Source organism: Schistocerca americana, chromosome 2, assembly GCF_021461395.2.
Source record: "Schistocerca americana isolate TAMUIC-IGC-003095 chromosome 2, iqSchAmer2.1, whole genome shotgun sequence".
NCBI lineage: Eukaryota > Metazoa > Arthropoda > Insecta > Orthoptera > Acrididae > Schistocerca > Schistocerca americana.
In genome coordinates, this window is record NC_060120.1 from 463,151,654 (window position 1) to 463,176,450 (window position 24,797).

General features: G+C 39.6%; 1 protein-coding gene across 4 annotated transcripts in view; it reads right to left on the reverse strand.

Annotated features, from left to right (window-relative positions):
• Positions 1-11,424: 11,424 nt before the first annotated feature.
• Positions 11,425-24,797, reverse strand: part of LOC124588848 (protein mono-ADP-ribosyltransferase PARP12-like) — a 38,884-nt gene continuing 25,511 nt past the window's right edge. For 3 of the 4 annotated variants that reach the window (XR_006975805.1, XR_006975803.1, XM_047131501.1), the window contains 2 exons: positions 13,722-13,831; positions 11,425-13,440 (listed from right to left, as the gene is read on the reverse strand). Coding sequence is in view for 1 of the 4 variants with exons in the window: in XM_047131501.1 (XP_046987457.1) it covers positions 12,854-13,440; positions 13,722-13,755 (621 nt within the window). In the remaining 3 variants the exon portion in view is untranslated. The remainder of the gene's footprint in view (positions 13,441-13,721; positions 13,832-24,797) is intronic. The other variant, XR_006975804.1, reaches the window with a different exon arrangement.

Sequence of the window (24,797 nt, forward strand, 5' to 3'; positions counted from 1 at the left end):
ATACTGAGCGGGGGGGGGGGGGGTCATTGGAAACATGGCACTTGCATTAAGAAGCTTTCAGTTCCCATGCGTTTCGCTCTGAAATTTAAAGTTACTGTGCTCTTGACTGACTAGGGGTCCGCCATGGATTTTCGACTGAAGAAGGGATCCGCCAGCCTAAAAAGTTGGAAGGTTGTGAAGCCCTGAGCTAGAGAGTGCCACCTTGAGGTGCGGTGGGGATGGGGTGCCTGGGGCAGCCTCTACCGTACTAGATGTGCAGGAGGGGTGGGGTGGTTGTCACAGCTCTCGTCACTGAGCTGACCTCAGGTGCGACTGAGCTGGCCGGCCCATTCTCACCGCATTGTGGGTGGTGGACTGTGTCAAGGTCTCGAGCCTCAAGGCGAAGGCTGCATGGGGGATGCAGGCTCCTGCCAAATCCCATGCACTTTGCTAATAGATTCAGTGTGCTACCTGATGCATGGGGGGGGGGGGGGGTGGCTGAACCGGACCAGAATGCACCTTCTGACAGGATAGTGGCTGCTCCTTCAGCAAGGTCCGGACAAGCATGTAGGGGCAGGGGTTTGTTAGTTATTGGGAGCTCCAATGTTAGGCGGGTCATGGAGCCCCTCAGGAACATAGCGGGGAAAAAGTCCAACGTTCACTCTGTGTGCTTGCCGGGGGGAGGGGGGGGCGCTCTTGTCCAGGATGTGGAAGAGGCTCTTCTGGCAGCTATCGAGTGTGCAGGGTGCAACCAGCTGCAGATTGTTGCACACATCGGCACCAGCAATGCCTGAAGTTGGGGTTACGAGGAAATCCTTGGGTCCTTTCGACGGCTAGCTAAATTGGCGAAGGTGGCCTCCATCTCTTGAGGAGTGGAAGCCGAGCTGACAATCTGCAGCATCGTACCCAGGGTTGACCGGGGTCCTCTGGTTTAGAGTCGAGTGGAGAATCTAAACCAGAGGCTATGTCGACTCTGTGACGAAAATGGTTGTAGATTACTCGACCTGCACTATAGGGTGGAAGGTGTGGGATGCCCCTCGATAGATCAGGGGTGCACTACACACAGGAAGCAGCTACATGGGTATCACAGTACTTGTGGTGTGCACACGTGTTTTTTTTCTTTTTTTTTTTTTGGGAATAGGTTCCTCCCCACGGGAAACAAACGGTTGGCATGAAAAATTACCAGTTCATGACACTGATGTGGGTGTGCCAACTGTAAAAATTGTTAGTTCGCCTAAGCAGTTGATTCCAAAGAATTTAAATATGCTACACCGCATGTTAGTAAATTGTCAAAGTGTCTGTAGCAAGATCCCCTAAGCTACTCCCCGAAATAAACAGTAGCAATGCCAATATGGTATTAGGTACCGAAAGCTGGTTGAAACCAGACATAAATAGCAGTGAATTTTTAAACTCTGATTGGACAATGTTTAGGGAAGATAGGACTGATGCTATGGGAGGTGGTCTGTTTATTGCAGTTAAAAGCTGCTTAAACGCAATTGAGATTGATACTGGGTCGGACTGTGAAATAGTCTGGACAAAGCTGTCAATCAGACAAGGATTGATCATTGTATTAGGATGTTTTTATAGACCACCAGCATCTGCAACAAATGGCGCAGAACGTTTCAGGGGAAGTCTTGAGTACATAGGAAGTAAATATCTAAATTATCCATTAGTTATAGGTGGAGACTTTAATCTGGCATCCATTGACTGGGGAAATTACAAGTTTATCACAGGGGGCAGAAGCAAAGACTCCTGTGAAGTTATTCTAGGAACGCTCTCAACATACAATCTTCAGCAATTGGTTAGAAAACCAACTTGAGATGGAAACATATTAGATATCTTGGCGACAAACAGACCTGATCTTTTTGAGGAAGTTAATCTAGAAGAAGGTATTAGCGACCATAATGTTGTTGTGGCTTCTATGTCAGTGGAAGTTGTAAAAATAACCAAAGAAGCAGCGTAGAGTTTTTGTTTGTTTGTGAAAGCAAATAAAAGTGTCATTAATGAATATCTTCACAGTCAGCTCCAAGCATTCACCACAGGACACAAAGATATTGACCTTCTTTGGTCGGAATTTAAAGGTATTGTCCACCACGTGCTAGAGAAGTACGTGCCTAGCAAAAATATAGGGGAGGGAAAGGATCCACCTTGGTACAACAAACATGTTAGGAAATTGCTGAGAAAGCAGAGAATTTTGCACAGTCATTTTAAACGTAGTCACTGCCCCGCTGACAAACAGAAATTAAGTGAAATGAAAGCAGCTGTCAAAAGGTCAATGAGAGATTCTTTTAATGAATTTGAAAGCCATATTTTATCTGCAGATTCTAAAAAAAAAAAAAAAAAAAAAAAAAAAAAAAAAAAAAAAAAAAAAAAAAAATTTGGTCATACGTAAAATCTATGAACACTACAAATAATTCAATACCTTGTCTTGCTGACAGTATGGGTAATGTAATGGATGATGGTAAAGAGAAGGCCGAAATTATAAACCTAGCTTTTAAAAACTCATTTACAGTAGAGGACTGCAGCACCATTCCCCCTTTCAATTATCGAACAAACGCAAGGATGGGTGACATAGTGTTTAGTGTATCTGGGATTGTAAAACAGTTAAGATCCTTGACACCAGGAAGACATTTGGCACAGACAGTATCCCCGTAAGATTATATGTTGACTATACTACAAATATAGCACCCTTTTTACCATCATCTATCAGAGATCACTGGAACAGCGGAAAGTTGCAAAGGACTGGAAGAAGGCCCAGGTCTAGCAATCTATAAAAATGGGAGAAAACCGGATGCACATAATTACCGGCCAATTTCACTGACATCGATTTGTTGTAGCATCATGGAACATATTTTGTGTTCAGATATGATGACCTTTCTCGACTCTGAGAAGCTCATCTGCAGAAACCAGCAACGTTTTAGGAAACAGCAGTCATGCGAGACACAGCTGGCCCTGTTTGTGCATGATACACAACAGGCTCTAGATACTGGCTCCCAAGTTGATGCCATATTTCTCGACTTTCGAAAGGCGTTTGACTCAGTTCCGCACTGTCACTTGCTCCAAAAAGAGTGCGCTTACGGTCTATCCGATGACATAGGTGGTTGGATAGAAAGTTTTCTAACAGATAGAGAGCATTATGTTGTCCTGAATGGGGTGACCTCAACAGAAACAAGCATAACTTCAGGTGTGCCCCAGGGCAGTGTAATAGGTCCGATGCTTTTTACAATTTTCATTAACGATCTGGTTGACGATATTGACAGTGGCATTAGACTGTTTGCTGATGATTCTGTAGTCTACAGGAAAGTAGTATCACAAGAAAGTTGTGAACAAATCAATGAGGATTTTCAGAAAATAAATGCATCATGTAATGGCTGGCAGTTATCTCTCAATATTAGTAAGTGTAACTACTGCATATAACAAGGCAAAAATCCTCATTAATGTATGAGTACAAAATAAATGCACAGTCTTTGGAAGTGGAGCAACATCCGTCAAGTATCTGGGTGTAACTATTCGGAATGATCTCAAATTGAATGATCAGGTTACACAATTAATGAGCAAGACGAACTCTAGATTGCAGTTTATTGGTAGAATCCTGAAGTGATGCTGTCCTTCAACGAAGGAAATTGCTTACAATACGTTAGCTCATCCAGTCTTAGAGTATTGTTTGTCTGTATGGGTCTGATTCAAGAGACTGAGAAGGTCCAAAGAAGAGTGTCAAGATCAGCGACTGGTACATTTAGCCATCATGAGAGCTTTACAAATCTCATAGAAAGTTTGAAGTGGGACACACTTGCAGATATATGACGTGCTAAACGGAAGGGGCTGCTCACTAAATTCCGAAATCCGATCTTTGGTGCAAATTGTGCCCTGTGCCACACATCGCTGTTGGCTAGCGGAGTATATATGTAGATGTAAGTGCTGCAGTTGGGCCGTCAGCTGAATGATAGCGATGTGGAGGGTTTGAAAATCTTTTTTCACATCCAGCGGTCATCGGGCAGCCATGGCAGACTAGGTCGAGCAGGTTAGTTTCTGGATTTGGCCATGCTCCTGGGGAGTCATCAGCTGTGGTGGTTGCAACAGCAGCCACTATGGCATGTGAGGTGAGCAGGGCATGCACTCTTATCAGCCACTAGCAGCAGCTCACTTATTGGCCAACTCTCATGCGCTATCAAGGTTAAGCACACCTGCCGAGGTGACTGTTGTTGTGAAAATAAGGTTAGTCTGCTTGTCTATAAGTTTTGTGCACCAAGAGATTTACATTGTCTTAAGCTTGCTGTGGAGGGGTGTGTAAAATGATGTCTGATAGCATCGAAGAAGTACATTGATCAAGGTTGCTGATCGCCAAGGTGAACTGTCTGAAATCATCTACAGTTTTCTGCAGCACAAAAATGTTCTCCATAACCATGAACCACATCTCTGGGTGCTAGGGTACAAATGGCAGGGCCTGTAGCTTGTGGAAGTGGCACTGCCGCTGATCATGGAAAAGCCAGCATGTTCACATTTTGGTTGATTTCACTGTGTCCTGTGAGAGAAAACAGCTTGTTGCAGTGTTGTGGGAAACAATGCTGTGACTCTGCATTTGGAACCATAATGCCATGGACATGTTCGGTTTGAGACTTAGGATCCTGTAACGCTGTGGAATGGGAAGTTCATTATATCGTGTCTAGTTCCTCTGTGATGCTCTGAATGGACCATCAATGTCGCAGAGGGAGTTTTTATTTGGACGACGTGCTGGTACTTGGTGATGCAGAATAAGTGTCAAGAAAAATTGTCCACTACCACAACAATGTAGGTTTGTGGTCATCACCTATGAGGGGAAACTCTTGCTACATAAAAGAGCATGTACGCATATTTGTGCTAATGTCCACTTAACCTTATTACACAGCATAACAGAGCAAAAAACTACATCAAGCAAGAAACAAAACACACTTCCAAAACAACTGCCCCCGAAGATAATACACACACTGTCCTGTCGTCTATTGATAGTCAAAACTATATTGGCATGGTAGTGGGCAATTTATAGATGTTGAAGCATTTGACAGCTTTGTCAGTATTGCTTCTAATACATTTAATAAGTGTTGTCCTAAAGTATTAAAAAGACACATGAGGAAACAAGCAAGAGTAATAATAGATGTTGATTATTCACACCTGACCTCAAAAAATTAATAAGAACGCAGGTTATCAATCTCCTTAACAGATCAAAGAACAACATAGCTTCAATACCTTCAACTGAAGTAAGAGGAACAGATTAGAAATTATAAAAACAGAAACGAGTGGCAAATGATAACTATAATCAACATTCACAACACAAATACAAAGCTACTTGCACACACCCAATGAAATGAACTACTTCATTAGTTCTGGTAATAAAGGACACCCAGCTCAAAGTGACAGCTATAAATCAGGCATTAATAAGCATCTAGAAAAATCAAAATCATTCATATCATGCAACAAACCAGCAACATCTGTATCCAAGTGGGCCCAAATTGCTGTCACTAAAGTTGCAGTAGCTATAGCAAAAATCATCAACTTAAAATCAGAGGACTTGTATGGTCTGTCAACTTTGTTATCGAAAATATAGTGGACATTATACAACAACAATATATGTGTACCAATAAACTGGATTTTTATGAGTTGTTCTTTTTCAGCCTACTTAAAGATAACTAATTGTATCTTTACATGAAAAAGAAGAAAAGTCATGTGTCAATAACTATCATCTTGCTTCTCTTTTACCAATACTTTTGAAAATAGTAGAACATTGTATGTACTAACAAATTTACAAGCATTTCACCTGCAGTGGGAGCTGACAAACGCTCAGTATGACTTCAGGGAAAATTCATCTACACTGAAAACTGTTTGAACTGTTGTTTCGATAATACTCAGTGCCTTTGAAGCAAAATCATCTGTTGAACTATACTGATTGACCTGAGTGAGGCATTTGACTCTGAGTCATCAGACACTAATGCGTAAACTGAGGTGCTGTGACATTTGAGATACGGAACTCACTCATATAGAATCACATCTTGGCAATAGATACCAGAATTTACACTTTAATGGTATGAGCTTTATAGATGCACCATTATGTATTATTCAATTTGCACAAACTATTAACATCAGTAACATTCAAAACACTCAAAGACAAGTAAATACCTTGAGATACTGTGTGACAACCGGCATTACCATGATGAACAATTCCAACTTCTCCATTTTCCTAATTTCATGAGTGGCTTATCGCAGATTGTTGTATACCATTTAGCATTAACTGCTGTTAGATCCTTAAAGCAGTGGTCACAGTATGCCAAGTGTAATTAAAGAAATGAACAATTGGAACTGCTTTGTCAATGAAACACTTCAGTTAATTTTGTTTTTCCTTGGAAAATCAACTGTTGATTTTGCTTCCTTTACAGCTCATACAATATATCTGCATTTTGTCTCCTGTTAGGATATATGTGGGTGATGCATTTCCTCAGTCCAATCCCCCCACCCCCCACCCCTTTCTAAGAACAATACTCCACCTTATTTATGCATTTCATTCTTCATTAAAGTTCTAGAGAGGGGGGGGGGGGGGGGGGGGAGTTAAAAAAACAAATATCTTGTTTAAGTGGTATCTATTGTAGCATTAGTGCTCAGTTTGCAAGATATTCTGTATTAAATTTGCTCCTGATATTCTAATCATAGGCCATACTAGAAAACTGCAAACAAAGTTTTAACAGCAAGTGGACTCTTGCTATCTGTGGCAAAAGTGGTAATAAGAACAGGCTCAGTATTTTCTAATGTTTGTATTACTGCCATAATAAAACAAACCTTTCTCTTTCATGAACTTAAGGTATTTTTGTTTTCTGCAGTCTGCTGCACATATCTTTTTCACCTTTCCTCACAACCCAATCTGGCACATATTTTAATTTTCCACTGACAGAACCATCATTGTCTTGGACACACTGTTACTGTCGTTAATGTTGTGTAATGTAGATGTTGTGGACATGGGACAGCAGTTGGTCAAATATTCAATGATGAAATTCACCAAACATCCATATAATTGAGGTGATAATTTATTTTCACTACCAGTTTCGGCAGTTCATTATGCCGTCTTCAGGACCCATTGAGAGGAGTGTACGGGGCATCAAGGTTGTATAATGAGTTGCTGAAACTGGTAGTGAAAATAAAATAAAAGCTCAATTGCAGGAGTATTTGGCGAATTTCATTGTTAAATATCTGAAATCTGTCACACTATCTCATACTTGTGTTTTAGCAGGTGTTTAGTAAAGTCTTAGTGGATGACATGCACTATTATACCTAGAGACCCCAGAGAATCAGTCAGGCACACCTGTTAAAATATTTGTGACGGTACATTCCAATGATGTAAAACCTAAATATACATTGTGACGTGACAGTAGATACCGCTCTTCTCCTAGCCAACCTGTTGCCAACAATATGTATAGCATGTGAAAGCAAGGTTGGTTTTTCATAGGTTATGTGATAAATTTTTTTTATTAGAAAATAGGATTGATACAAAAATTAAACTCGCAAATTTAAAAAAGTACACCTTCATGAAGAAAAGTAGTAGGACAGAAATTTAACATTTCAGATTCAGGTATGCCAATTATTACGAATCAGTCATGATAATTACGAATTTCTTCCAATACTTACAACCATACAAAATACATGGCAAAAATAACTTTTTTTCTTTCATTGATCTATAAGCAAGCATATAAAGTGCTCAAAATGATGCACACGAGAAAACCTTTGTTTACAATTTGAATTGTGTGGTGATGGTACCGTGACTTTACTTACTTCAACATAAGAATAAACCTGATGTTAAACACAAACACGATGATTGGTCAGCAACCGTAGCTCTCGTAGCGTGGTGGTGTTCCGCTCGTGGAAGTAGGTCAGTCTCATATATCTCATTACTATAATTGTAGAAGAAACTTCAAGACATTCTTATGTATTAACAACCATCAACCTTTTTCTTCAGTCATACTTATTTACACAATTTTTATTTTTAAAAAATCGCGTAGAGTCATAGTCTCTGTAAATTCTGCTTGTGCTCTGGTTGTCTCGCTGCTCATACTTGCCATGAAAATAGATGACACTGCTTCCTGCTTTATAGTGAAACACATGCAGGGAACACCGTTATTGGTGAGAAACACATTGTTGTTACAAAGAAAAATCAGTTATGACGCTTGTAATAAAAATAAGGGAGGGTATTTAATTATCTGCATGGCGTAACCTCTAGCATCATAGATTGATAATTGTGTGATGGTGGGTGGTGGCTCAGTTTGAATGCCTAAATCATTTAAATATGAAATTCATCAAATACATGGTAATTAACAGACACTTAACCATTTTTCCAAGAAAAATGCATGTGTTCTAGTTTCAAATTACATATTTCATGTAAAATTCTGGTTTTCATTGCAAATACACATTCTTGACTTTCAATATTTTATGAAAGATTGTTGAAGGTAAGGAAACATTACACAAATGTTTTGGAGAAAAATGAAAAATCACATACTCATCATTTGAATATGCCCTTTGCAGGACAGATGTGGACTGATATGAGCCAGAATGATATGAGTCATAGAAAGATGGGAAACAATTTTCACGTTGCCGAGCACTGTACAAATGCTGCATTTTTACAGCTGTCACCTTAACATTGCAATCTGAACGCTATAGAACTGATCTGGAGCCAAGTTAGAGGGACTTGTTGCGAGAAATAATGAAACATTTCAGCTGCCACATGTACCAGAATGAATGCACGAATCTTTGTGACCTATCAATGCCGATGGCAAAATGCAGGACACAAAATACAGGACAATACCTCATAAAAGAGGAGGAGGAAATGTGGATTTTTTGATGGCTTCGTATTCTGTTGTTGATTGCCTGATTATCAACGTAGCAGTACTGAAATGTATTCCTCAGCGTCTGATCTACATCTACATCCATACTCCGCAAGCCACCTGACGGTGTGTGTGGAAGGAGTTCAGAGATTTCCAGATGACTGACTGTAATACCCTCAATGAGTATTTAACTACAAGGTGAAATCCCAGCAGAGCACTTTTACGCCACACATAGCCCATGCATAAAAATTACCCTTGTTAAAGTCAGGAATTTTCATCACTCTTGTTTTTAATTACAATATACTATTTTAGCTAGATCGAAAGCTTGTTACATTTTCCGTCCAGTCACCTAAGAAGTGTATTGCCTTAGTTTTACCAAATATTATTTTTTCTGTTTAAAAATTAAATCGCTTCAAAGCTATATTTTCTCTGCTTGTCTATTTACGCCTTTATTACAATTGTTCACATCACTGCAGATTAGTTGGATCACTTTCCTGGCCATTGCTGAGTGATTTAAATGTGCTGGTAAAGCTGTTGCCCCATATCATCGCTGATCCGACGTGCGCGTAACACTCAGCATAAAACGTATCCTCATTATTGCATCTGACTGTACGAGAGAGAGATTGGCTTCTGCTCCACATGAAACAAAATCCATCATGTTTATGATGAACAGAGTATAGTGACACTGTTAAGAAGCAAGAACTGGTCAAAAATTTAGGGAGGAGTACTCAAAAGCATGGCTCTGTTTACTGTGTTCCCCCAAATCTGATTTACATGTGTTTTGTAGGGCGTGTAGCCTGGATTTTTCAGTTACGCATGGTGGAAGGGAACAGATGATTGCAGGTACAGCGAAGCCAAGGGAGACGAACAAGAATTCAACAATTTTCACTAAATCCTCAGAAGATGAAGATAAAAAAACCACGGAGTTGTTATTTACGACATTCCTTGTTGACCATAACTTGCCCTTACGATGCGGGATGTGTGTTCACGAAATGTTTCTTGCTTTGAAAATAGTCTGCAAGCACAGTTGTGGGAATGAGTTCGAGCACTTTGCCCTGACAACAGACAGCAGTGATGACATGAATGACAAAAAGCTCTACCCAGTAGTTTTGGAACTTGTCGACGCTGAGAATACACTGATTTGAATTGTATCTGAATTTGAGAAACCAATGAGAATACAAGCAAAGAAATAGTTAGTGTTTTGGATAATGAACTAAAGAAGAGGGAGATCCGTGGGATAATTGTAGGTTCCGCATGTGGCATTTCCAATGGTGTAAGGTCTGTTACGGCACAGAGTAATATGTTTTCCGAGTTATAAAATTTTTAATGGAGTTCAACCACCTTGACATAGGCTGGTTACGCGATGATTAGCAGCGGACCAGGAAGCATGGTGATGCAAGACAGATGGGCAGCACAGTCTGCAGTAGCTGAGTGAGAGAGAACACACACAGTGGGAAAGCAGAAATTGACAGCAACTAAGCAAAATAACACGCACACTCATTCACATGGTGGGATGCTGCAAGAAGCAATAGACATGGTCAGGGAAAACACCAACAGACCGATTTAACTAGCTGTTAAGAAAGAATTAAAGCAAGTGTGGCAGAATTACGAGGCCACATGCAGTGTGGTCATCGCTAGTAAACCACACGTCATAGAAATAGAGAGAGCTCTTTAAATATCGGAGCCCCAGCTCCAAGTACAGGAGAACAGCTTCAGGTCAATGGGAATGATGGAGTCTTTGTCGATGACATTCCATTCCATGACCATGTTGTTTTAGTTAGCCGTGTCTCAGGTCATCCAGCGCAGTACCAGCCAGCTGTGGAGTGCCCTGGAGTTGAACTCCACTGACGAACTTCATGCTGTGTCACACCAACCACTACTGATGGGAGAACTGATGAACTACCAGCAGCAGAGTAGTACCAGGTACTGTACACTCTGAGTGTGGGACAGATGACGACCACCAGGGTTCCTGGCGGACCACCATCTCTCACACCTAAGCCCATCTGGGCCAGCAGTACTGGGTTGAACGCCTGCCGCCTACACCACAATGTGGATGGAGTGGTACAGGGAAGAAGAGGCATGGAGTGGGCTCTAGTACTCTCCTCAGCTGGTAGTAGCTATCCATGCTGTACCAGGCTGGGCTAAGCATCTGTATCATCGCAAGAGGAACAATGTCACACAGGCGCAAGTAATAGCATAGCGTCAGACACAGAGTGTCTGTCCATGACCAGGGTAGGAGGTAACTACGACCAACAATGCACCACTCTCTGTAAAAGCTGCCAAAATAAAGATTCACTGAATAATCGTGTTTTCTTAGCACCACGAGCTCTTCCAAACGATTCCTGACATCGGGCCGAGGCGTCATCCACTCGGCCCCTCTGTAGGTACATTATTTGTCTAGAAAATACTAGTATTCATGTGCAAGGCTGTATTTTCCCTCTTGTACACTTGGCTGTCCAAAAAAAACTGTAACTGTGTTGTAAATATTAATGTTGAATAGTTTTTAATTGATATTTTGTAACACTTTACAGATGGCCTTCAGGGAAATTAAGAGGTGAAACAGCTGAATTGTGAGTTGGGAGGTGGATGGGTGATAATAAGTGATCAGTTTTTATTATCGAAAGTCAGTTTTTATTGTCGAAAGTAATAACACATTTGCTCTTTAATCATACTCACATAGGCCAACATCTGTGCAGGGGCAGTCTATTGTAAGCTTTGCTGACATTTCTCATTTTTTGCTAAGGAGCTTCAAGAGACAAAACGCTCTGAAGACATGTAAGCAAATCTTCAATGAAAACCCACACAAAATATTGAAGTATATTTCTACTAGGTTGTTGCCTCTGCTACAGTGTGTATGAAGGGTCTTAGAGCAGTGGAACCCTTTAAAAATGCTCTTCTGTGAATCATATTAAGTTGAGGCACAGTTTGAAAATGCATCTACAAAGCTTTACCCTCTGTTTCTCAGCTCTATTCTTCCACTTCACAATTCCTTAAATGTATTCCTCTAATAAGAGGCCTAACTTATTCATAAACTTCATTCAAAATTAAATAATCTTTTCAGTGATCTTATTGGTCGCTTTGTAACAGCATCCTGATTTCTGGAGTTCAATAGTAGTTTGCTTCATTTAAAATTTTGGCCTGTTAAGATACAGAAAAATGACAGAGTTGCTCAATGGGGCAAACGCGAAGGCTTACATAAATGAAGTTTCTGTGACAAAACTACACTGAAATATTTTCCAACGTCAGATTGTTCTACACAAAAAGTGTGAGTATATTGTCAACAAATGGCCAGTTAAAAATAAGTTTCTTCAGCATGCTGAAGTTACTGAGGTTTCCCAGCAAAAATTGAAGAGTTTTTCACCTATGGATTATATGATTGACCAATTTTCTAAAATGCTATTGTCAGAAAAAAAAAAGAATCTTTGTGAACAGAGTTCAGTTGTTACCAATTTGATGCATTCCATTTTGGAAAGGATGAGAGGTCTGAAAGAATTTGGTATGAGATTTCAAAACTCACTCATGCTTCAGGAATATGAAAGTACCCTTCACTCAGTAAGCTAATGATGGGTGTTCTTCTGGAACCTCATAGTAACTCCCCAGTGTAAAAAGGTTTTAGTTTGGTGAATAAGGACAACACAGAATTTTGTGCTAATATGAACACAGAATTGTGAAGCTCTCTGTTAGTGTAGAAGGTGCATATGATTTCAAACAAAAAGCATGTCACTAGTTTACTTTCAACAAACAGGATCCGCTAGCTGTTAAGGGGGAAATTAGAATATTCTATTCAAAAACTGATCCTTCAACTTCTACTTCAGAGATGTGCAGATCTGAGACTGTGTCAAACTCTAATAATAATCAGGCTCTGTATATATCAGTCTCTGAATATATTGCATTTGTTTCAGCTGTGTGTTGTTTTTTTCAGTAATGTCTGATATAGGATCAAAATCAAAATATCTTGCCGCCACCACTGCCCATGTATCCCCCCCCCCCCCCCCCTCTCCTGCCTGCACTATCTGGCAAATTACTAATTGGTTTTCTTAAAAGTTGTCATCTATGTAGATTTTGTAGTAAATGATATATTCTGGGTAAAATTCATTGTCACAGTGCTTAACATATACTTGATAATGATCTCCAATAGTTGTATCAGAACCAGTGGGAGGCACTATATTCGTGTTATTACCTTCTGCAGTATTATTAACTAGTACAGTTGCGACAATCATTGCCATGTCAGTCCTATTCTTCCATTTATAATCAAAATTGTACTTAGAATAGAAATTGGCATAGGTGGTTGATGGACTGAAACTAATGCCTTGACCATACCTGACTCGCTCTGAACATCGCCAATTCAAGTTATTCGTAATTATAGACTCCATATTATCTCTGCTTGTACCATGATACAGAGTCATTTCCTTAGCACTGCCATATCTGTTCACATATTCTGCCTTTTTCAGCTGATAACAGCACCACAAATATGGGTTCACAACCTTCACAACTGATGTGACCTGCAAGTCGTGTGGCATATGTACTGAAATATCACCCACTGCAACTTCAACTTCATTGGAAGATGTGTCTGTCCAACTTGGAGGTAGATGCCGCAGTGCTAGTTCTTCCATTGCTGTGTCACCTGTGACAGAAATTAATTAAGAAGTCAGGAAAGACAACCAAATTGATTTCAACCAAACATATATCACTTACAGTCTGTGGGAATGTGTGGGGAAGGGGAGTGGTTACCTTTGAAAGGGAGAGGAGGGTAAAAAAGAAGCATAGCTCATCATGTACAAGTAGCTGAGAATGAGAGCACTTTGTGACTTGTAACAAATTTTATGCACGATCTCAAACATTTTCAACACTTCTTCTTGCCCACCTCCCAACAAAATTGTGAAAGGAAAGAAGTTTATCACTTACTACATTTCCAGTGTTCTTGCAGTATAACTGCCATATCTTGCACTGCCTTTTAATTTATTACTTCTTTGTTAATAACTCTACTTGCAATGCATTTTGGAGGCAGAATGTACCTGCAAAAATATATAACTGTATGATACGTAGTTCAGGAGATATGATATAAACACTGAGCTGCATGAAAACGAAACTATAGGGTGAAATTCGCTGCACAAACAGGTGAAATCTGGGTATAGATGTGTGAGAAATATGTTAAATATTTGCTAAATATATGTGACAAGCGTATGCAGGCAAAGCCTGGGAAAAAGACTCCTTTTAAACTCCCTAGATCAGTTTCATCCAAACTTGGTACACATATTACATAACCTCAAATGAAATACTGATGGATGTAAGAACTGGCAACCTCCTTTGAGATGGGGGTGATAACGTAGAGAGAGAAGTTCAGAGGAAGAGATGGATAAACAGGCATGGGGCAGGAGGAGATGGACTGAAAAAGGGAAGAGGACGAGGAGAGGAGGAAATGGACAGAGAAAGTTAAGAGGGGGGAGATGGAGTGGGCATGAGAAAGGGGGGGGGGGGTGAGGAGGTGGGCAGAAGAAGGAGAAGCACAAAAACTGAGGGGCCCGGGGGGGGGGGGGGGGGATGAATTACTGGAATTTGAATACATACACCTCCAGGCAAAGCTGGGTACTCAGCTAGTAATGCATAAAATGTTTCTATAGCATTCTGCAAAGAGAAATGCCAAACCATTAAACATGAACAGTTTTAGAGAAATTTGAAGATTGCCATTCTTCAAAGACAAGGCATAAATACAGAAAATTCTGCATATATTTCAACCATTCATGGAGTTGGAGCAGTATCCCACACCAGAAAAGTAATGGGTCAGAGAATACTTGAACCTGTAAAAGCTCTTTTTCTAAAAGATCAGAACACACCATCAATCAATGTAATTAGAACTAATACTACCTATCGTAGGAGCTAATTTCACCAACCCTGCAGTTAATCTAATTACACGTGACATAGTGATACCGAACTGCCTTATATTTTGTTCAGGAACAGGATGTAATAAAAGCACTTCCCTGTGCACTAGCTACAGTGCAGTTTAGCAGTCTCCAACCACTGTCATAGTAAGTACCTTCCCAAGTAACCTTACCATGTTAACAAGGGACAGTATGGGTGCCATCAAGCACAGTGTATCTTGGGTATTTGTTGGATCTCGTACAAATCTGTAACTATTGGAAATCTCTTTTTCTGAAAATTGAATGATAACTGTAATGTTCCATTGTTGACTGGAATACTCTCTTTCAAATTCTAAAGGTGGCAGGGGTAAAATACAGGGAGCAAAAGGCTATTTACAATTTGTACAAAAACCAGATGGCAGTTATAAGGGTCTTGGGACATGAAAGGGAAGCAGTGGTTGGGAAGGGAGTGAGACAGGGTTGTAGCCTGTCCCCGATGTTATTCAATCTGTATATTGAGCAAGAAGTAAAGGAAACAAAAGAAAAATTTGGAGTAGGTATTTAAGTCTATGGAGAAGAAATAAAAACGTTGAGGTTCGCTGATGACATTGTAATTCTGTCAGAGACAGCAAAGGACTTGGAAGAGTTGTTGAATGGAATGGACAGTGTCTTGAAAGGAGGATATAAGATGAACATCAACAAAAGCAAAACGAGGATAATGGAATGTAGTCGAATTAAATCGGGTGATGCTGAGGGAATTAGATTAGACACTTAAAGTAGTAAAGGAGTTTTGCTATTTGGGGAGCAAAATAACTGATGATGGTCGAAGTAGAGAGGATATAAAATGTAGACTGGCAATGGCAAGGAAAGCGTTTCTGAAGAAGAGAAATTTGTTAACATCAAGTGTAAATTTAAGTGTCAGGAAGTCGTTTCTGAAAGTATTTGTATGTAGTGTAGCCATGTATGGAAGTGAAACATGGACGATAAATAGTTTGGACAAGAAGAGAATAGAAGCTTTCGAAATGTGGTGCTACAGAAGAATGCTGAAGATTAGATGGGTAGATCACATAACTAATGAGGAAGTATTGAATAGAATCGGGGAGAAGAGGAGTTTGTGGCACAACTTGACAAGAAGAAGGGATCGGTTGGTAGGACATGTTCTGAGGCATCAAGGGATCACAAAGTTAGCATTGGAGGGCAGCGTGGAGGGAAAAAATCATAGAGGGATACCAAGAGATGAATACACTAAGCAGATTCAGAAGAATGTAGGTTGCAGTAAGTACTGGGAGATGAAGAAGCTTGCACAAGATCGAGTAGCATGGAGAGCTGCATCAAACCAGTCTCAGGACTGAAGACAACAACAACAACAACAACAACAACAACAACTGTAATGTTATTATTTGAGTAGCAGAAGAGCTAATACTTTAATTTTTTACAGAATGCAAGTCAATCCTTTAGATTTTCTGCAATAACATGTTTATTTACTTTCTGTTAGCATTTCATAGTTGATTACGCCTTTATTCAGTCTTTATACACAACAGCATGCACCACATGAAAACTAAGGTACCACAGTCTGATAGTGATATTGCCGTACAGCATCCAGCTCTGACAGTAAACAGGGTGGTGCAGAATTCACACATGGATTATGATGCCTCGCAATTTTTTAATTAATCTTATCTTCTTCTTCAGGATTGTGAAGTACATTTGAGAGACACACTATGGAGAGATTGAGTCCTAAGCAGAGCACAAACCTGATAGAACTTAATTTCAAAATAAAAGATCCGTAATCCTCATTTACAGAGCATACAGTTGATAATAAAGTATGTAAAACTATCCTCATTAAGACTACCATTCTGCGCCTGGTAGCCCACTTCCAGCAATATTATTCAGTCTGATTTGCCAAAGAATGGGTAGATGACATTCGATTCAAACTCCAGAAAACATTCACTGAGTGAGGGGCAACATTAAAGACAATCCTCAAACATCAACCTGGAGATGTCACTCAGCTTGGGATGCACTGAAGGTCACTGCAAAGAATTTTAATGATGGAGTTGAAACTATTCCCAGAGAAAGTTCAATTGGTGCAGAGTGTGAATCCAGCAGGTGCTCATGCACCAGAAATCAACAACAACTTGACCTCATATTTTAAGGAACAAAAAGCACACTTGGAAGGAATCAGCCCCAGCAGTGGATCTCACATGAAAATTTGGGTCATAATTCTGATAGTTACGGCCTTATGAAAGTAAAGTTTTTAAACTGCTTTTGTGTTGGTTATGAGGTCTATTCCGATGTCCGATTCCACCCGTCAGCTTTGACTAGTGACATAATGTGTGATGTTCTTTTGTTCATGCCACAGATTGTAGTTATGAATGTTAAATGCTTTTTCTGGATTTCTTCGTTACACGCGCATATTAAAAATGTGATGTACATTTTCTTTTTTTTGCTTTCATGTTGTAGTTTGTTTTTGGTATCTGTGTTGATGAAGGTATTCATGATTTATAAGATTCTGATTTTTTACTCAATTGCTTTCCATTATGGATGAGTCAGTTGTGTTTACAGTGAAAATGCTCCTTGACAGAATGACTTACTGTACATATATTATGAAACTTTTACAATCACAGGGCATTATTGCAGAATTGTGCAAGGGCAATGTTTGTGGTAATTATATGGTGATATGGTGTTGACAAAGGTTCCACCTTCAAGAACCTCCGACGAATACACGAGGAGGTGCAGAAAAAATAATAGATGTAGGTGTATACACAGAGGGACCTGGTTCCAAAGATCGAGCCTCTATTTAGAAGTAATAGTCATGTTAACCTGTTATTTTTACGTTGAATATTCTATCTGTCATCCACAAAACAGGGGTTGCATATGGCACTGTAGTTGCCTTTATTGAAAATAACCATTAATTTGCGAAGAACACCAAACAATGATATTCACCTGTGAGTGCCATCAGCACTGACACACTCAAAAATATTCTTTGAATGTAGCAATGTTGTTATGCAGATAATTAGCATTGTCTTGTAATCTAATCTAAAACAAGTCAATCTTTGTATTGCAGTGCATTATGGAAGGCCACTGTTAGGCAAAATCTTAACTTGAGGAAGTTTGTCAGAATACTGAGCAGATAATTAACCATTCTTAAAGCAAGTAGCAGGAAAGTATTGCTCAGAGAATATAGTGTAAGTTTATTAGTACTTTTGTCTATAATTTTCAGTGATTCCCTGAATTTCAAATGAGCTGCCATAAATCTACATGGATACTCTGCAAATAACATTTAAGTGCCTGGCAGAGGGTTCACTGAATCATGTTCACAGTTCTCTTATTCCAATCTCGTATAGCATGCAGAAAGAACGAACACTTATATCTCTCCATATGAGCTCTGATTTCCCTTATTTTATCATGGTGGTAGTTTCTCCCTTTGCAGTTCAGTATCAACAAAACATTTTTGTATTCAGAGGAGGAATTTGGTGATTGAATGAGTGGATACTGCTGCAGCAAAAAATGCCTTTGTTTTAATGATGTCCAGCCCAAATCCTGTATCATTTCAGTGACACTCCCTCCCATATTTTGCGATAATACAAAACATGCCGCCCTCCTTTGAACTTTTTCGATGTACTCCGTCAGTCTTATCTGGTAAGGCTTCCACACCGCGCAGCAGTATTCTAAAAGAGGACAGACAAGTGAGTGTAGGCAGTCTCCTTAGTAGATCTGCTACATTTTCTAAGTGTCCTGCCAATAAAAGACAGTCTTTGCTTAGCCTTCCCAGCAACATTTTCTGTGTGTTCTTTCAAACAAGTTGTTTGTAATTTTAATTCCTAGGTATTTAATTGAATTAACGGTCTTTAGATTTGACTGATTTCTCATGTAACCATACTTTAATGAACTCCTATTAGCACTCATGTGGATGAACACACACTTTTCGTTATTTAGGGTCAACTGCCAATTTTCGCACCATTCAGATATCTTTTCTAAATCATTTTGCAATTTGTTTTGATCTTCTGATGACTTTATTAGTCAATAAATGACAGCCTCATCTGCAAAACAACCTATGACGGCAACTCAAAGTGTCTCCCAAATAGTTTTTATAGGTAAGAAACAGCAAAGGACCTATAACACTACCTTGAGGAAGACTGCCATAAGGCTTTACTTAAGTATTTGAATTAATGCAAAACAATTTGGTGGGTGGACTTCCATGACTACAACAAGAGGAATTTTGCTCAATTGTTTGAAATTAGGCAAAAATGGGATTACCAATCACTTTTCATTAAGCTGATGTCATTGCACAAGGACGGAATCTGGTGGATCTAATGCAAGAAGAGTAAAGATGATTTAAGGTTTCAGGGTCATTGAGATGTGCAGCTTCATTGGAAACTCCCAGCAGATCCTCCAGTATGTAGAACTTCGGCTAAAAGAATTTTACTGTTCTTCTGTAGATATAGCTATACAATTATCAGTAGTATCATTCACACTTAGTGTCACATTGACAGTCTTATTAACTTCAAGTTATTACTTTACTGAAAGAGAATTTCTTGACATTTTTTAAATTCAGACAGTTTTCATTCAAATCAGATTAGATTTTTGCCAAGTAACTTAAATTCAGTTAAGAAAGCGATTTTAAAGGTTCAATCATCATTCCCTTGTGATAGTGTAGGCTGTTTGACTAACATTAATACAAGGAAATGAAAGCATATGGCTGTTTGTGCTATTATTTATACCTTCCAATTTCATTGCAGAAATCGCAAATAGCTTTATGAATGAAGACATGCTAGACAGAGAAAGACAGTGGACTGATGTTCACTGCTTATTTACAAGAGGACAATAATGGCAATAACAAGGGTGCCCTTCCACCAATTTCACAATCGTCAAACAGCATCACTGGTACAGCAGGACAGGGATGTAAAAACATGAATGCAGATGATGATGATGATGATGATGATGACTATGACGCCTGCTTCAAATGTCTAATATTTTTACATTCCGCTTTACTCCTGTCCGTAACAAAGGAGTGTCTGAAATGAACTTTTGGCTTTTGAAACAGTTGAAAGAAGGGTAATCTCTCTTAATGGTCAGAAGGGATTTTAAATTACTAAAACAAAAGAGGGATTTGTACATTTGGAGTACGACCATTCAAAACTGGGGTACACATCATCAAAAGTTTTCCAAGTTCGACACAATCTGTCTAGACAAATTTAATAAAGCATGTTAAAAAAAAAATGACAATTCATGATACTAATATAAAGTGCTGGGCATTCGTGCCACAATGGAGGTGGAACTAAAAAGGTTTAGAACATCTGCTGGGTGGGTGTATGCTTTCAAAAGGACACGCATTGTGTGTCAGAAAATAAGCCACTTCACCCCAAGTAGAAAGCTGGTTAACAGAGACTGTGATACTTGTTGCATGTGAAGCATTTCACTAGCAGAAATGGAAGTGGCCAGTGGACACAATGTATACACTACAGATCAGAGCAGTTTTAATTCTGAAATTATGCCAAGCTGATATCCTGCCAAAAAATGGATGAGAGATGTCAACAGAGTAGTGCACTCCATCTACAACACAACGCACAGCTACACAATAATGCCAGTGGTATCCGCAGATGGACACGTAGGTCACTTCTGTATGTAGTTTTAAGAAGAGCGAACAGGCATGTCTGAGCTGCAAGTCAAACGAAGTTTGTTTGATGTGACAGTATATTGGAGCTGTCACCTCATCTTCTGGAAAAGTAAACAAGGAACATCTATGGATGTGGCAACAGAAGCTGTTCTATAGAGTCATGCAAAATCACAGAAGAGCAGTTTTAATTGTGGACACATTTTACGGCCACAAAAGATTGTCAATGTGTGACTAGCGTGGAGCAGGAGACACTGCAATTTCTGTATTGACTATACCACTGCTAGATGTAATTGACTTACACAAATTCAGCAGTTTTGCCTGCAGCTTTACCAACTTTCTTCAAATATGCAGTTTCTTTTTCACAGGCAGTTATGTGCACCAGTATTTCAGCCAGTCTTCGAATATGCTTGGTATCAAAGTGGCTACACTAGTAACTGGCCAGATCACTTTCAACATCCAGCGAAATACTGTACTGTTTTGACATTGCTAATGCACTTTGTTCATTGTGTCTGTGTGGTTTCTAACCTATAGCTGGTGGCAGGGGTCTCTTTGCTTTGAACATTTTTAATATGTGATTCGCAAATGCAGCATAAATGAATGACTATCACTAAAGAAGTTGCACAGCAGCCATCTAGATATTAACATCACTGTTGTGTATTATTTGCTTTGGATTGTAAAGCTGACAGTGTTAAGGTAAAGTATATTTGCAGGAGTTGTTCTATTCTTCAACACGACTCGAATGATTAAGTTGTAAATCGAAAATTATAAATTTCATTTCATAATACTACTTCAATTGTTTATATTTTTCACGTTGCTTTTGAATTACACACTCATATTACCTACCCTCCCCCCCCCCTTTTTGCGTAAAACGTGTTCTCGAACTGAAATTCAAAACACATTGTGCAAGTGATCCCTCCCTCCCTCCTTTTCCCAGAAGGGTTCTGGTTGTCACTTTGCTGTACAGTACTTTGCATTCAAGTATTAGGTGGCTGCATTGGGATGGAGCAAGTGACAAACAACCAGTGCATGTGCTATTTAAAAGCTATACTTTCAAAATATCATAACTGCATATCACCAGAATTATGGCCCAAATATTTGTACAGGATCAAATGCTAGAGCTGATATCTTGCATGTGTGCTTCTTTTCTCCTTAAAATATGAAGTTGGTGATGTTTTCTTGTCAGATTTGCATGACTTGATGAAACAACATGACTTTCAAAGAATGTGTATACGTCAACAAACCAGCAACTATCAAGCAGCTCAAAAACAATATATGAGTTGAGATTCATGAGTTACAGCCAGCAATTCTTTACAGAGTTGTGAACAATGTACTGCAAAGAGATGCTCTTTTGTGTGGATAAGAATGGTGATCATTTGAAAGACTTTTTTCACATCTTGTTTTTTCAAATTTTCCAGCCAAGTATTTCATATTGTACACAGGAGGAATTAATTAAATGCATTTCCAAACAAGGAAGCTACACACTATTCAAACCCACATGCGACTTCTGTGCTACACCGCACGGGACACACAAGCATTAGTGATGCAACAAATTGAATGAGGAACATTGAAGTAGACAATATGCCCTCAGGATTAAAATTTATTTGAAAAATAAAGTGAATTATATATCAATGATCATTTGTTTATTTATTTATTTTATGGCCTTCGTTGGAGCACTCTTGTCAGTTATACAATGCTTTATGCAAGTTGCTGTTGTTCAATAATACGTTTCAGTTGAATAATAATTCAGTGAGACAATTCAATAACACAGTGGGTGTACAAAACAAAGATTATTATAATTCATTGTTATATGAAGGGTGTTTTGCTCTTTTGTGTGCACAATTCTTCTTCACTGCTACAGATATTTTCTTTCTTGCTTCATCTGAGCTCACTCTTTCTGTAGTCATTTTAATGATCTTCGTTTGTAGTCTGGTTTGTGTGTCTTGCAATATTCCTGTTTCCTCTTTTGTTTTTTAAGTCAGCTACTATAATTTGAAGTTCCTGTTTCTTCCTTAATTTCTGTGATTCATTTAATATTGTTCTCCTTATTCTACAGCTTTTCTGTAATTCTCGTACTAATTCTCTTTCTGGCATTCTCATCTTTGTCCAAAGGATGAGATGCTTTTCTTCCTGATCATACTCATTACTAGTGTTATTTTCTTGCACAATGTTTAATTTACAACTATTCTCCAATGACCATTTACATGACATTGTTTATTTATGCACATTCTGATTATTATTTTTTTTTATCTTTAGAATTTTGTCAATTTCTGCTGCATTGTTTGTTTTGAAAATGGTTTCAGCTGCATATTATTTTATTTCTGGTTGTGTAACTGTCCTATAATGTATTAATGTTATAACCATAGATGGCTTGTTTTGTTGTATGTGTTTTTCGTGATATAATTGGTTTTGTATAGATTTTTAATTCTGTTTTGCCATACTGGTTTCTCATTTAGATTGTATATTATGATTTCGCCTAAATGTTTAAATTCATCAACAGGTTTTATTTTCTGTTGTGGATCAGTTAGCATAATCTCTACTTTTTTCAAACCATATTCCAAGGCCAATTTCCTGTGCTATTTCTTATAGTGATCTTACTTGTCTGGTTTTTTGAACATCGTTGGCCAGGAGAGCAAGAGCAGCAGCATATCTCAAGCAGCTTAAACTTACATCATTTTCGCATTTCTTTTCTGAGTTAGCTACAGTATGTGATCAAAAGTATCTGGACACATGGCTGAAAATGACGTACAAGTTCATTGCGCCCTCTATCGGTAATCCTGGAATTCAACATGGTGTTGACCCACCCTTAGCCTTGATAACAGCTTCCACTCTCGCAGACATACGTTCAATCAGGTGCTGGAAGGTTTCTTGGGGAATGGCAGCCCATTCTTCATTCTTCAACAATTGCTGCACTGAGGAGATGTACCAATGTCGGTCGGTGAGGCCTGACACGAAGTCGGTGTGGATCCTGATGCAGTTTGGAATTCCTGTGCGATGGTCTGGATAGATGTCTGCCTATCACACATTATGACCCTCTTCAACTGTCGGTGGTCTGTGCCAGTCAACAGACAAGGTCAGGCTGCACGCATCTGTGCTGTACATGTCCCTTTACATTTCCACTTCACTATCACATCAGTAACAGTTTAGGAGTGTGGAAATCTCATGTACAGACATGTGAAACAAGTGACACCCAATCACCTGACCCCGTTCGAAGTCCGTGAGTTCTGCGGAGCGCATCATTCTGCTCTATCGTGATGACTAATGACTACTGAGGTTGCTCATATGGAGCACCTGGCAGCGCAATGCACCTAATATGAAAAACTCATGTTTTTGGGTGTGTCCGAATACTTTTGATCACATAGTGTATGTACAGTCCTCTCATGATGTATTCCAGCACACAGTTGAACAGTAATGATGATAGGCAGTCATCTTGTCTTGAGTCAGTTTTTGTGACAGATTGCTCAGAATTTTTTCCTCGACATATGATGACAGTATTATGAAGTGGGTAGACTGCTAATGACCACATTGAGGAGTCGTTGACACACACAGGCACATTGAAAAGATTGTGCAACATTTAAGCTTTTGGACAAAAAATTCCTCCTTCAGAGACACCACACACACACACACACACACACACACACACACACACACACACACACACACACAAAAAAAAGCAGAACTCGCACCACACACATAGCCACTGTGGACTGCATCTGACGTGAGCAGCAATCTGGGGTGGATGGTGAGGGCAAGTATGAGGCATGTGGTGGGGAGGGGAAAGATAACAGGTTAGGGGTGGGGAATATGATTTGCTGCCTTTGAGAGTGTGCAGGGACAAGGTGGGGACAGGATGGAGCTGCTAAGTGCAAATTTGGGAAGCTGTGCTGGAGGGGGAGGGGAGAGGAGAGGAGAGGAGAAGGGGAACAGACTGGTAGGTGCACTGGTGGAATAGAAGGCACGCGTAGTGCAGAAGTGAGAGCAGAGAAGAGGTAGGGAGGTGGAGGACTGGGACTGGTGAAGGTTCCCAGTTGTCCACTTACCTATTCTTCACTGCTTCTAGTTCACCGCTGCACGTGCCTTGTATTCCAGCAAAGTACCTACTAGTCTTTTCCCCTTATCTACCTCCTTCCTTTTCTATTCTCTCCCCCCCCCCCCCCTCACATACCAGCATTCTCTTGACAGGCAGCTCATCTTCCTCAATCCCTACCCTGTTATCCCTTCCCCTGCCCACCTCATGTCACTCCTTGCCCCCACCACCCACCCCAGATCGTTGCTCATGTCAAACACAGTCACAGTCAGAGGAAGTAGTCCCATATGTGTGTACTCTCGTTTTCTGACAAAGGCTATGGTCAAAAATGTAATTGTGAGATTGTGATTGTCTTTTCTATGTGCTTGTCTGCAGCTCAGCAATCATCTTTACGGTGAGTTACTACTTATCCTCACATTAGTATTGATTCTTAGAGTATTTGTATATGTTATCTGTTGGATGGATTGATCATCGGGGTCTCATTT